Source organism: Alligator mississippiensis, chromosome 1, assembly GCF_030867095.1.
Source record: "Alligator mississippiensis isolate rAllMis1 chromosome 1, rAllMis1, whole genome shotgun sequence".
In the NCBI taxonomy this organism is placed as follows: Eukaryota; Metazoa; Chordata; order Crocodylia; family Alligatoridae; genus Alligator; species Alligator mississippiensis.
Window position 1 is genome coordinate 20,108,358 of NC_081824.1, and position 14,643 is coordinate 20,123,000.

Consider the following 14,643-nt stretch of genomic DNA (forward strand, 5'->3'; position numbering starts at 1 on the left):
TGGGTCTTGCCCACTGGGCTGTGGAGGCCCCAAGGGAAGCGCAGCAGGGTGGAGAGCCCACAGTAGGCAGCCTGCCCTGCCCCACCCCAGGCACAAATCTGGGGTAGGGGTTCACCAATAGAGAATTTTTGGGCCAATACAGATGGCCAATTTTTTAATGAGCCATATCAGCTGATACTGATCTGGTTCCAATATGCAGCTAGGCAGCATGGAGAGCAGGATCCAGCTGGTAGATCTTTTGTGGGGGAAGGGGGCGAGGGGAAGGGTCCTGGGTAGGGGCAGATCGAGCTGCTCGTGGCTCTGCTCTGGCTATGCAGCTCCTGACCCAGCCCCATGCTCTCCGTCACCTCTGGGGCCTCAGTCTGCCCCCCTCACTCCTTCCCCAACAGCGGACTTACCAGCCAGACCGGGCTGCTCTCCACCTTGCTGGCCTGTGCTCCTGGCCGGCTGTGTGCATGTATGGGGCATTTATTGGTGGTATTATCAGCCGCATCAGCCAAAAAAAGCCGATTGCCATTGCAGTCAGTTTTCCTTATGTTGGTGCCGATCAGATATGGAACAAATGTATTGGTGCACCTGTAATTTGGGAGGCACATCCCCCCCCCCCCCCCCCCCCCCCCCCGATAGTGTGCAGAGGTGGGGAGCAAGCTGCCCTGTCCCCTCAGATGAGCTGCCCGTGACTCTGCACCACTCACCACCCAGGCCCTGTGACTGCACATTCCGGCCTCATGGTCCTGGCCCTACCCATGGCCCTGCCCCTGCCCAATTCTCTCCTTCCCTCACTGTGGGGGCCTCAATTCCTCCTCCTCACCCCTGCACCAGACTTACCTGAGGAAGCTGCTCTCCATGCTGCCTGGCAGCCATCTGCACTTGTACAGGTGCACATATACATGGCGCCCCCTGCTTGACCTCCCTCCTCCTGCTCCCCTCAGCCCCTTGCAGGCTGTAATTCTGCTGTGCCAACCTACAAGGGGAAACCTACTGTTTCCCACGTTTTTCTACTTTAAATCCGGGTTTTTCTGTTAAATCTGTTTTTTACTGCGTTTTTTGTGGCAAATAGAAAGCCTGGATCCCTGCTGATGAGGAAATGGACAGAGGAGAAATGTAGCACTCAGGAGGTGGTAGAAAAGATCATTTTTACCGCTTAAAAGATCTGGTCAGTAAAATATAAGCAAGTCCATTATTAATCTGGTATTTGGTCATCAGTAATACTTGTTTCTAGTCAAAAGTGAAATATTTAACGAAACAATCGGCACAGTGTTTTAGTCATCTTGATATCTAGTGATCTTTAATGAAAATTTACAGCCTCTTTGGTTGTGGAATTTCTTATTACTGAGAAACTGTATTAAAGTTTTACACACAGTTCAGCAAGGCTGTAAGAAGGCCCATTGACTTTTTCATGTATTAGTGACATCAAGATTCAGAAGTTAGCTTGCTTTATTGCTTCGTGTAAGGACTTGTAGGCTGTGAAAAATGCAATTCATAACATCTTTGTGTAATTTTTAGGGAATTTGTACATTAGCTGATCCTGTAAAAAGTCACGAAATCGAAATTCTAAAATTAAAATTAATCAAGTTCAGCTACAAATATGGAGCTGATAATTGTATACTGAATTACAGCATATTAATTTATTGTCTCGTAGAATCTTGTGGTAATTTATACATTTATTTTAATGGCTTAGTTTGGCTTACTATTTTTGCTTAATTAAAAAGAAGCCTATGCCAACATCTTTAACAGAAAGCACTGTTCTTATATAGTTTGGATTTTTTTTGAAATCCTAATTATAAGAACTACATATTTTAAAGACCTGTGGAAAGCTTTTTATGTTATCAAGACTTTTTCTTTTTAGGTTCCTGCGTGGAATGAGCATTCCTTGTGTCTTCCTAGGCATGAATGAAGTGGCCTGGCAGGAGACCAGAGGAATGATGCATGCGAACATTGGTCAGGAATCCAGTGGGGTTGGAGTAGGGGTTGCCCCAGCTGGAACAGTAGTTGAAGCAACAGCAGGGCCAGGTCCTGGAGCAGCAGGGCCCAATTCAGGTGGAAACAATCCTCACACCATCCCTGCAGCTGCAGAGTCAGGTGCTTCCAGTGTCCAGGTACCCCTCAGTGGACGGTCTCAGGATGATGCCACAGTTGGATATTTTTTCCAGAGGCAGGCTGGTCAGCAGTTCAGTGGCTATTTCATCAAACACCACTGGCCCACAAGGGATAGCATTCATGTAGATCATTCGGTAGGTAGTTTGTTTTTCATTCAAACACTTCTCATGTTTCCTCTTGAATCCATATCTTTCAGAAAAATAAGTGAGTTAAGCCAATCTTTCTGTATCAAGCGTAGCTTCATAGAATATGCTATTCCAGAATCTAAACCATTATGTTACTTTTGTTTAAGCATTTGCATTAGACCACATGCCCGTCTGTTATTGCATTGGTAATTTTAAAACGTTAATAACTAACCATACGTTTTTGAACATGATGTATTTCAGTAACTATTTAGTGTTTCCTATGAGCACTACAAATGATTGGATTACTAGATCTGAACTTAGTTGATAAACGATTGTTTTAGTTTAATAAAAGACCAAGCTATATAATGGCTTTAAAATGAGAAGTAAGATGCATCTTGCACACAATCTTACATGGACACTTGCAGGTAAAAAATAAGACTTGTATTATTGAGGCTAAACAAGTAAGTAGTAGAATTTAACAAAGACTGCAGAGGTTTCTCTTATTTAAACTTGACTCTGTACAGTAGGGTATTACCTATTCCTTTTTGCAGATAGTTTATTTACCATGGTATTTTAGATTGTGAGCTTCTAACAGGTCAACCTGTGCAGCTTTCTTATTTCTTTGGTAAAAAAATATATATATTTTTGCATTTTGGAGAGCAGAATCTTTTCCTCACTAACTGCATAATATCACTGACTTTGATTAATCAACAATTTAGCATACTTTACCAAACCAAATGCTTGTAGAAAATACTCCAAAGCAATGTAGTAAAATACAGGAAGCAAATGTAAATTCTTTTTCCCACTAACTTGAAAGATCTGTTATCATCATTATTTTTCCAGTCTGCTTTCTGTCATTCTTTGTTAATTACTCTTATTTTTCTGTATTTGTTCCATTTTTTTATTTTTATAACTTTTGCCTTTTCTAATATTAAGCTGCAGAGGAAAATTAAAAATCTTTTGCCCTTACCTGCTTTTTTACGTTGTAGAAATGTGATAGTCGATAAATTGTAGGTTAAGCCTTGCAGGGGCATCTTAGCATTGATATCAAATAATGAACAGCTGGATGTTGTTCTTGGATAGATTTTTGTTACAATTTTGCAGGGAGGATGTTTTAAGGGGTTTAAACTATTCAAAGACACATAACTGATAAGTAACAGTTCACATCTCTTCTCCCTGCAGTGAAAATTAGAAAGAGCTGCAAAAGAGATTACATCCCAGTATACTAGTTACTTTAGGTTTATCAGAATATTCCTGTGTTGAGGAACAGAGGAAGGTAAATGTCAAGTACCTAATGTACTTAAAAACACATTCACAAGGAACAGAGGACTTACTTGAACAGTTGTATGCATCATTAAAACCCAGGAAAGGAGAAACTTACTTTATTTTTTCTATTCATCTTTAATTACATGGAAAGTGTATTCTTCAGATCTTAATTACTATGAGCAATGTCTCCACTATATTCAGCTCTTTTTTTTTTTTTTTTTATAACTGCTTTCTGTTCCCTTCTTTGGCAGTTTAGAAACATGAAAACTTGCTTTGAAACTCCAGATCAGTAGACTTCCCTAGTTCTGTTGTGTGTGGTGTAAGAGTTTCAGGATGTTCTGTCAGCCCCAGTGCACATAGAACAAGCAATTTAGGGTTCTCTGGAGATAAAATGCCCGAGTAATTTCTATCTCTTTGCAAAAAGTCAAGTACTCAAATATAGAAGTACTAGATCTGTGGAAAATTTAAAATAAAAAAGAAGTTGAAAGGACTTTAGGCTAGGTTGCATTTTGTTTGACATGCGTAGGGTAGAGAAGAAATAAGAATGTTGATTCAGCATATGAAAGGTTTTTCGTACGTTTCATACGTTTTGACTTCTTTAGAAAGAGGGATTGCAAGTGATGCTAGGAAGAATAAATTTTACTACACTCAGTAAACAAATGAGAAGTGCACAGTGTAGTCAGAAAGGTTCTTGATTTAAGAACTTGCTGGAGTGGCCCAGAACTTCTGGAGAAAATGAATTGGTCTTGCAGTTATGCTGAGCCTAGATTAGAAATTGAAATCCTTGTATTCAGCATAGATTACTTAAATCATCCCTAATTGAGTCATAGAATGTGTGTATATTTCAAAACAAAGAAACAAAAGGGAAAAGAAGCAAGAAGGGAAGAGAATAACACAGATACAAATGGTAGAATTTAAGTTCCAACAAGGTTTGAATAAGTTTTATAGTTTCATATTTGTTAGAGTTGGAAGGGACTTCAGTAGATCATCGAGTCTGACCCTCTGCCCTGGACAGGAAAGAGCGCTGGGATCATATGACCCCATCCAGGTGCTTGTTCAGTCTCCTCTTAAAGACCTCCAAGGTAGGGGAGAGCACCACCTCCCTTGAAAGCCTGTTCCAGATTCTGGCAACCCTTACCATAAAGTTATTTCTGATGTCCAACCTAAATCTTGCTGTCTGTCAGTTTGTGGTTGTTGTTCCTGGTTATTCCAAGGAATAAACAGAGCATCTCTTATTTCTTGCTGCCCCCCCCCCCCCCCCCCCAATGAATTTGTAAACAGCCACAAGATCCCCTCTCATCCTTCTCTTGTGGAGGCTGAAGAGATCCAGGTCCCTCAGTCTCTCCTCGTAGGGACTTACCTGCAGGCCCCTAACAATACGAGTGGTCTTCCTCTGGACCCTCTCAAGGTTATTCACATCTCTCTTGCAGTGAGGTGCCCAGAACTGGATGCAATACTCCAACTGCGGTCTGACCAATGCCTCATAGGGGGGAAGTATCACCTCCCTGTATCTGGTTGTGATGCACCTGCTAATGCATGCTAGAGTGCAGTTAGCTTTACTGATTACTTGGTCACATTGACGGCTCATATTCATCTTTGGGTAGATGTGATATCTTTTATTAGACCAACTAAATAGTTGGAAAAATTGTTCTTCGCAAGTTTTCGGGCACAAACACCCTTCTCCAGGCATAGGGAGAGTCCTCTAGTGAATTGTTTGCTCTCCTGGGTAGAATAGAAGCCACAATGCAAGTCTGTGACAATGCAGATGTGTGGCAGTGAGGATCAGAGGAGTGGAAGACAGTAGGTGTGAAGCGTATTTGGATTTGTGTGTCATAGTCAAAGAATTGTAGATGTTCAGTCCTCTGGGAATAATGTTGTGTTTCTTGCATAGGCTTAGAAAATGTGTGTCGCACAACCTTCACACCTATTGTTTTCCACCACTCTGATCCTCAGTGCCACACGTTTCCATTTGCACAGGTCTACATTTTGGCTCTCTCTCTGTCTCTTTCTGTGTGTGTCTCTCTCTCTCTCTGTCTGTCAATAGGTACATGATGAAATCTTGGAAATTACAAACTACTTGGCTTTTAGCATCATGAAAACTAGTTGAAATAGTTTAAAAATTGAAATCAGAAATTCACATATTGGCATGAGATAGTTGGGACAGATAAATTCTGTAAAGGATTATTTTTCTCTTCAATTTATTAGAATTATTTGACTCATCTAAAAAAATTCTTTATGCTGGCTATTTTCCTTTTTCAGCATGAAAATTGCTAAGGAGACTCAGGAGTTATTGGGGGAAATGGGAGAAAGTGAAATGTTGGCAGAATGGAAGCAGCCTAAGAGAGTTAAAATAAATACAGTGGAACCTGGACACTTTGACTTATGTTCCTTCCAGCAGTTCTCAACCTTTTACACCTTACGTCCCACCGACCATTTTGTCAAAAAACCCTGGTCCCACCATGATAAAAATAAAACCCCACATATTGAACAAATCCTGTCTAAATTGCATTGTTCGAGATACCTGTTAGTTCATCTATTTAAAGTGCAAACAACTTTGATTTTTTCAATTGGGCAGTGAGTTGAAGTCCCACCTACAGGACCTTCGTATCCCATCAGTGGAACGTGTCCCACTGAGCGAGAAACTTGCTTTACCCTGGTGCAAAGATCAGGGTTTGTGAAGTAAGGGTGGGAGGAGTTATACAGAGCTGAAATAAACAGTGCGTTTGGACTGCTGATGTGCTCCAACTGTTTGCTGTGGCTTTTATTTCAAAGGGTGATGCTTCTTATGAGCTATGCAGGACCACTGATGAGCTCAGAGTGGAGAAACAGTACCCTTTGAAGTAAAAGCTTCAACAAAGAGCTGAACAACTCAACTCCTCCTTTATTCATCCTGGGTTAGCAAATGAAGTAGAGTGAGACCACCCAGATCTGAATGATCTTGGTTGCCCTATAATAAAATTTGAGTAATTTATGTTATAATCTAATATGATTAAGATTAAATAGGTGTCCTAGAGTTCCGTAGTAGAGTTGATTTTAATGTCTTCAAAAGCAAAGTGGAAAAGCTTGCAAATCAGTTAGCTAAGACTAAAAATGGATGTGAAGGACTTTAGAGAGAATGGTCAGCATGTGTCACATAGGAAAACCCTTATTGATAAATGGAAAGTAGTTGACAAATCTGTGAAATCATTACGATCTGAATCACTTTGGCAACAAATTTTGACCTATTTACTGCATGAGTGCCTCAGCATATAAAGAAATATGGGAGTAAAATTACCAAAAACATGCCATTTATATAAATTGATAGCTTCTCTTGTTTGTAATTATGTTCAGCTATGTTTGCTTCATATGGTGATATATCTAGCTGCTATAGGATGAAAGCATACTTGTCAAATTACTGGATACATGGAAAAGCTTCCATCTGAGGATCAATTGGACTACTTAGTCAAGATAGAAGAAGTCAAAGCTGTACAAAATAACAAATATGAAGCAGAAAAGGGGGTAAGAGCACCTATTCATATAATACTAGGGCCAACGGGACTGACAATAAATTAGAAAGGCAGTGCATTTAAATGCAAGGAAAAGGCATGTTTAACACACAGTTGTTTGTCGCAAGGCATGGCTAGAAACAAGAGCATAATATAATTCAGCAGAACATCCACCACTAAATATGATCAGAAATAATTTACAGATGCAAACTCTCATTCTTCAGAGCATAAGCTTGTCCCTACTGACAGAATTAGGTAGCAGCTTCCCTTCCTTAAATATACAACTGTCCATCATAGGGTTTTTTGCACCTTAGCTGAAACGTTCACTGTTGGCTGTCGGACAAGACTAATGTCTGTTCTAACCCTGGAGTAGTGGTCTGTTCTGTTATGATAATGTATGACTTTCAGTCCTGAAGAAGTCTATAGAATTGCAGGTGATGATTCAGTTGTTAGAGGAAGGCATCTATCCTCTGTGGCATCATCCCTTCCTTAATTCCTTAGGGTAAGTAGGTTATGACTTTTGTTCATCATTGACTTAAGCTGGTTCTGTCTGTACCTTGTGGAGCCTTGTAGGACCTGAGAATTCAGTGCCCAGCACTCAGGCAGTAGCAGTGTCCACTGCTGGAAGTAAGGCTACTTTAGAGGCTGAGGTGGGCTTTTTGGGAGGGAAGTGCTTCAGTGGAAGTTCAAGACATGTTTTCAGGAGTCTCTAAGTCCAGCAGAAAGCAGTGCTTATAGGTTAGGAATGCCAGGAAAATAGTGCAATTACAGCAAGACAAGAATGCTTATGAATAGTGGCGTTTTAAGCAAGGTGTTAACCAGGTTCCAGCTGGAGTATTTTGTCTCATTTTGAGCACTTTGCTTCAGTTGAAATTTATAGCCTTTTGGCAAGGTCCAGAGAACAGCAGCCAAATACTTAATGAGAAATTGGGGGATTTAGCTAAGTTGTCTGAAAAGCTTACTCCTATGTTGTGGAGAAGCTGCTAGCAGATCTGTTGCACAGTCCCTGTACTTCAAGAGCATATCAAAGACTTGATTACGTAGGGAGCTGTTTTAATTATGCTGTGACAGGAAAATGCCTAGGCATTGTCAGATTTTAAGAAAACGAAAAGGAGAAAAAAGCAACAATGACTATTCCTGGACTCTGATGGACATGGTCATCAGTGGCAGCCTCACAACTCCACGCTGCCACCCAAACGTAGCCCCTCCACTTTTGCATGCCTCCAGGCCCACACAGCTTCCCAGATGTAGCCTTGCGCTGATACACACTCCCTGCTCCGTGCTGCCACATGCCTCTCTCTGGCTATGCACTGAAGCCTGGCCAGAGCTCCATGTTGCCACCTGGCCTCAGACCCACACTGCTGCCCAAAAACATCTCTGCTGTTACCTGGCCCTGTGCTGCTGTCCAAATGCAGCCCTGCTGCTGGGCCCACAGATCCAGCCTGGGAAGAGTCCCTGCAGTCTAGACTTGGCTCAGGGCCTGGCTTGAGTTTTCTACCCTTGTTGTAAACAAATGCACACTTTTCTGCACCAAATTAAAACAGTTTTCTGGACAATAATTTGAATTTTGAAATAATACCTAATGCTTAAAGGTTTTCTTGTTGGAGTATAATAATCTGAGCAGACTGGCCAAATTTGTGGTTGGGGAAAGACGTACAAGATTTCACAGGCATTTAACTTTCTTCTGAAACAATATGATTAGCAAGCAAATCTTATAAGAAGTTCCTGTACTTTGGAGGGAGGACTTGGCCATTGGTTAGTTCCATTTCATATAATTAACTGAATTGAGATTTTTTTTGTTACAGTGTTAGTGACTGACACCTGTTTTCTATAGTGTGATTGCCATGACTCTTATGCTATAAAATTCAAAATATTCTTACCTTCCTTCAGATCATAGTTATAAAACTGTTTTCCTAAATAGGGTGGTAATCCATTCTTTGTTCGTATCCATGAAAAGACATTAGCATTCAGTTATCAGGTGGAAATGGGGCATGTGCGTGTGTGATGATACTTCGGCAGAATGCTTGAAGATCGTACCTAGGAATGTCTTGGCAATATTTGGGGGAAAGAGTTGAAGTTCTTTTTAGTGCTTTAAAACTTAATCCTCTAGAATGTGTGATACTACCATATTTTCTCACATTCCACATGCACCTTGTTTTTGGAAGGCAGCTGTAGAGAGTTTTTTTTTTCCAGAGTTGTGGCCAACTGACAGAGTAAGTCCTGGGCACCTAACATGTCCAGGTAGTGTGGCATTCCAGGAGACAGACAGTCTGGGTGAGGCAGCAGGAATTTCCTGGTGTGGCAAGACCATAACAAAGCCAGGCCCCAGAGGTTTGCAAGGACGGTAACAAGCTGCTACTTCTATACACATTCCTGTAAATATGAAGTGTTTATACCCTACAAGCCTCATCAAGATACTACAGGCTACATGCAGCAGCTCACTTGCAGTCAGGCAGCTCAAAGTGAAAGGACTTTGCTTTCAGGGCCACAGAAGTGACAGCCACCTTGGCAACTATAAGTCGCTGCCTGTTTCAGGGGCAGGCACTTATTTCGGGTGGAGGGATGCTTAACAATGTTTGAGCTTTCAAGGAGCATGGGTAGCCCTGTCCCTTGACAGTTGCCTTGCCCCCTGGTCACCATCTTAGCAGAATTCCCTCCCCATAACACCCTAACCTTTACCACCTGAAGTCTCTCCCCTTATTCCCTAGAAATACTCATTTTGCAAGGGGAAGTTGCCATCTTAGAACCAGAAAAAAACAAATCATACGCTAAAAATCAAACACCTACTATGACATTTTAATTTTATGACAAAAATTTTTGTCATGATTTGTTTGCTTACTATATATGAAGGTGATTGCACAACAACTCATAAATATATTCTTAGTGTTGTATATTGTGGGGGTCTGTGTGTGGTGGCGTGTGGGGATCTGTGTGGGGGGGTGGCTGTGTGTTGGGCTGTAGGGTATGTTGGGGGGGGGTTGTGTATTTGTGGGGGTAGAGTGTTGGTGGTGTGGTGTGAGGGGGGGCGTGGAAAGGGTGTGGGGATCCCCCCACATGCCCGCCCATGGTGTAGCAGCAGGCGGAGGGGGGGTGCTCAGGGCTCCTGTTCCTGACTCCAGCTGCTGCTACGCATCGCGGTGAGGAGTGCAGCCCCCGCCAGCATGTTTCTATTTTGGGTGCTCCTCGCCGTGCACCTCCAGCCCTTGTACTTACATGGCAGGGGAGCGAAGCCCCACGTGCTGGAGCCAGCTGCCTTTGTCCCAGCCAGCTCTAGTGCGTGGGGCTTCCCTTCCCTGCTGTGCGTGTGAGGGGGCAGTGCACACATGGCTGAAAGTACCCACAATAGAGACGACCTGGTGGGGGCTGCATACTTCCATGCGATGTGCAGCACTGGCTGGAGCCAGGCACGGGCGCCCTCGTCACCCCCGCCTGCTGCTGCTACTGTTGCTGCCTGCTAGGCTGAGCGCCATGGGGAGAGTGTGGTGGCTGGGTCCCCACACCCTTCCCCTGCCCCCCTTCACACCAGACACTGCCCACCCAAGCTTCATGCTGCTGCTGCCCCCCTGGGTGTGGGCTCTGCACTGCCACTACCCCACACTCCGTGTTCCTGCCCAGCTGCAGCTTTGCCCTGCCCCCACCACTTCCTACCTGCTTCCTGGAGCCAGTGGGACACTGGGAAAGTCAAGCAGGTCCCCAGTAGCGGCAGCAGCGGTAGCAGTCCTGCCCAGAAGCTGCATGCTGTCCGGGTCCTTCTGCCCACGAGGGTGGGAGTGAAGTGCAGTAAGGTATGTTGCGGGGGTCTATACCTGGGCACCTCACTCTTACCCTTGTGCGTGGAATGGCTGGGTGGGGCACAATTCGTTGGTGGGTGCTGTGGGCTGGATGAAAGTGCCTAGTGGCCTGGGTTCTGGTCCGCAGGCCATATTTTGCCCATCCCTGGTCTGTTTGCTTCTGTGCTCCCTTGTTTCTGTTCCAGTAAAGAAAAATACATTTTTTGAGGTCTGGTTTTAGTGTGAAAAGGTCTGTATAGTATGCAAATCTTTTTGTCTAACACATGCAGTAAAAAATAGTTTCCTAATCCAAGTCTTCTAGAGTTTTCCAAGTTTTGGTAAATTATGAGACCTGGAGGCAAATTTAAGAAAATTTTAAAATATATTTTCCTGTTGGGTATTATGCTAAAAGATTGAATTTAATATTCTATTTTTTTGGTTCCCTTTCCCAGTGAAGTCTGAGAAGCCATTGCTGTCTCATGCTGAAATCATCTGTCCGAGATCCACATTCAAAAGGAGCTACAATGAACAGCCCAGTCAAGACTGGACTTTTGTTTTAATATATTTTTCATTTAACTTATCTTTCTTCTTGAATGGAGAGAGAGGAATTAGGGGGGTAACAACAGCAGCTTAACTTGCTTTTTAGAATTAATATAAAAAGGAAATCAAAGTTTGGTCTGGTGTGTAGTGGAGGGGGGGTAGTAGCATTATTTTTGGTTTGGTTTTTAAGTTTGGAAACTGTACCTGGTATGGCTTGTGACAGCTTGTTTGTTAAATAGAGCTCATTATGTTGGTACTTAATTTGCAGTAACTGCCCATTGGTTTCCTAGCAGAGTTAAGGTGGTTAGAGATTGGTGCCTAAAAACTATGGGCTTTTCTACATCACTTCCATTCTAATCCAAGATTACTGTCATGTAGCATACCCCACTTACTTGCCTCTGGTCTGTGTGCCAAAACCCAGAAATGAGGCAGTGTAGCCAATTAAGAGAGCCCTTGGGCACATGCCAGTGAGCACATCCAAGGCTGTCTTAGCGATTCTGGGCACATACTTGGGCACGCTCCAAGGGAGTCACAAAGCCTCAGTAGGAGCAGAAGTGGTTGGGGGAGGGTTTCTTCATGAGCCATCACAGAGGCAGTGTAACTGTGCCCTAAATAACTCTTAGGACCTACCTACGTCATACATTATCTTATTACTTATTTCTACTGCTTCTGCTGCCACAGCCCTGTCAGTTGTGGCACGTAAATTGGATTTCCTTTCATTCAAGATCTAACTCCTGTTTCTCTCTTCTTCCTTGGTTTGAAACAAGATGAAACTGGGCATAATGTAAAGTAGGGATGGTCAGCCTGTGGCATATGCATACCACAAGTGGTCCAGTCAGCTGCTGTATATCACTGGAGCCTGGATGCTCAAGAGGTTGGGTGGGGGAGGGAAGGGGGGGGCTAGGATGCTGCTGCTGAGAGGAGGGGTCAGGTGTTGCTGCTAAGAGCCAGATTAACGCTTCCCTGCCCCTTCAACCACTGCAGAATTTAAGCCTTTGGATCTTTACTCGCCTTATAAATCTACAGTGTTTATAAGTCCAGGCAAGGGTTAACCTGGCTTTTGGGGGTGACACCTTTCATAGCAGCAACCTGCCCCCGCTCCATGTAGCTGCAAGGGGGGGAGGCTTAAGCTCCCGTACCTCCTTTCTGTCACCCCAGGGCCAAACAACTGCATCACAATTATGTTGTTTTAGAAATTATAATAGTTGGGCTGGGCCAGATGTCCAAGGTTAAGCCTGTTGGTAGTCAGGACTTATTCAGACTAAACAGTCTGCTTTCTTTTGCAGCTGTTTTCAGGGCCTTGGAAGAACCTTATTAAATTAAACTAGTACACTTTTCAGAAGTACTTTTGTTTACCTTGATGGATAAAAGTAGAAAATGCACACTACCATAACTTTTAAACTAAATTATAACAAACAACCTAACTAAAGAGCAGTCAGGATGCTGTGGTATTCTAGGTTCGATGAGATCCTCTTAAGAGTGATGTGAAGTGTGACACAATATTAACACTGTTAGGTGTGCAGACACCTATACATAGGGTCACCATATTATTTTTAAGGAATCCGGGACATGGTCATATGCACTGTGCCACTCTGCCTCCCTGCTGTCCAGGATGGAGGTGAGGGGAGTGGGGACTGCCTGCAGGGAAATGGGGTGAGTGGGGCCAGGAAAGCAGGAAGCTGGGGCTCTGCTGGGTGAGAGATCAGGAGGAGGAGGAGGGCTCATCTGGAGGCTGCTGCCGAGCAGAGAAAGTTGACCTGTTCTGGGGGAAGTATGAGTGCAGCATGTGTGTCTCTATATGTCTGTGTCTGCATTTGTGTGCAGCTGCTTCGGACTGTCCAGGCTGCTGTATCGGCACGTGCATGCACTGTGCCCTGTGCAGCTGCTTGACCACCATGTCTGCAAGAGGCTGAACCTGGACAGCCTCTAGCCTCCAACAGACCCCCTTTATAGTCCCCCACCCTTGCTCCCCACCAGCTTCCTCCCCCTTTGGCTCCTTCCCTATGCCTCTCATGCCCCCCACTCACTCCTCCCTCCCTCCCCCCCATCCCTTCTCTGCTCCCCCAAACTCCCCCCCTCACTGCCTCTGCAAACCTCCACTAGCTTCTTTCTCTTTAGCCCCTCCTTCCTTCTCTTCCCCTCTCTAGCTTGTTCTTCCCTCCCCCCTTCCCAACACTTTTTAGTTGTAGTGGGGGCCACAGTCCCAAAGTAGAGCCTAGAGCGCCCTCCCCCTACATGGGTCCCCAGCAGCTGGGAGGGGGACAGGGGTCTGCCCCTGCCTTCAGCTGCTGCTCAGGAGGGTGTGGCGGGGTGATGCCAATCCATGATTTTTGTTTGAATGTTCACTAACTGGCCAGGACAGGCTATGAAATCTGGGACTGTCCTGGCCAAACTAGGATGTATGGTCACCCTACCTATACATGATTCGCAAAGAAATCCTAGAAATTTCACATAGAAAGCCATCGTGTCGGACTCTCATTTGTAGTCTGAGTTACTTTCAACAAGAGAATTGCTGTCTTTTTTTTTTTTTTTGTAGTCAAGAAATAAGTTAAACCTTTTCCAAGGATGCCTTCACTCTTACAAGGGGTCTCTTCATTCTAATGAGGAGTGCCTTCAGTCTTAAAAGACTACAAAACACTGCCACAGAAAATAAAGTTTTGGAGAACCAAAAGTAATACTTTTATCTGGAATGGAATTCAGCATATATTTGATTTGATTTGATTTATTTATTTATTTTTTTTACCTGCTTCCTGGTGTTTTGCCTACTGTCACACAAAAGCAAAACTGAGTACCCATTAATACCTTTCTTTTGAACGTGTTATTTTTACTCATTAGTATTTTATGTTCCCACACTGGAAAGAATTGTCTGGAATTGTGATTTCTCACTTAGTGGAGCTGTTTTAAATTGAGTGTGCTGCTTGAAGATGACCATAAGAGGAGCTGCATTGACTAGTCACTTGTCTTACGCTAGCTGTAGTAAAACTTGCAAGGATTTGAGAGACCTGGGGTAGGGGGAGGGAAGAGGAAAGTATTGTGTAAGGTTGCCCAGAGAGGGGAAACAATAACCCATGTTTAAATGTTTTGCATACTCACAGTTTTTTGATAGTTATATCCTTTAAGAGCACATACTCATTGGCTCTGTGTGCTCCATTCTGTAACAAGGTAGTACAGTAGAAGAAATAAGAGATATGGAAGACTGAGGAAGGGAAGAGTTTTTTTAACTGTAAGTGGCATGGAATAGTAAGCCATCTTTACAGGAGGTAGAGCAGCGTTGCTCAAACTTTTCCTCAGTATGACCCCATTTATGGCCCCATTTCCTCAGCATGGCTCCTCACTCACAGCCCATAGCCCCTCCAC

The 14,643-nt window shown here is 43.6% G+C and overlaps 1 protein-coding gene across 9 annotated transcripts in view; it reads left to right on the plus strand.

Annotated features, from left to right (window-relative positions):
* Positions 1-14,643, plus strand: part of PUM2 (pumilio RNA binding family member 2) — a 107,643-nt gene that overhangs the window by 5,902 nt on the left and 87,098 nt on the right. For 4 of the 9 annotated variants that reach the window (XM_019481563.2, XM_019481575.2, XM_019481579.2 and 1 more), the window contains exon 1: positions 1,856-2,234. The exons of 2 other annotated variants lie outside the window; for them this stretch is intronic. In XM_019481563.2, coding sequence (XP_019337108.1) covers positions 1,863-2,234 — 372 coding nt within the window. In that variant the 5' untranslated portion in view covers positions 1,856-1,862. Of the gene's footprint in view, positions 1-1,849; positions 2,235-14,643 lie in introns of those variants that run through there. 3 more of the 9 variants (XM_019481569.2, XM_059729353.1, XM_019481559.2) reach the window with 3 other exon arrangements.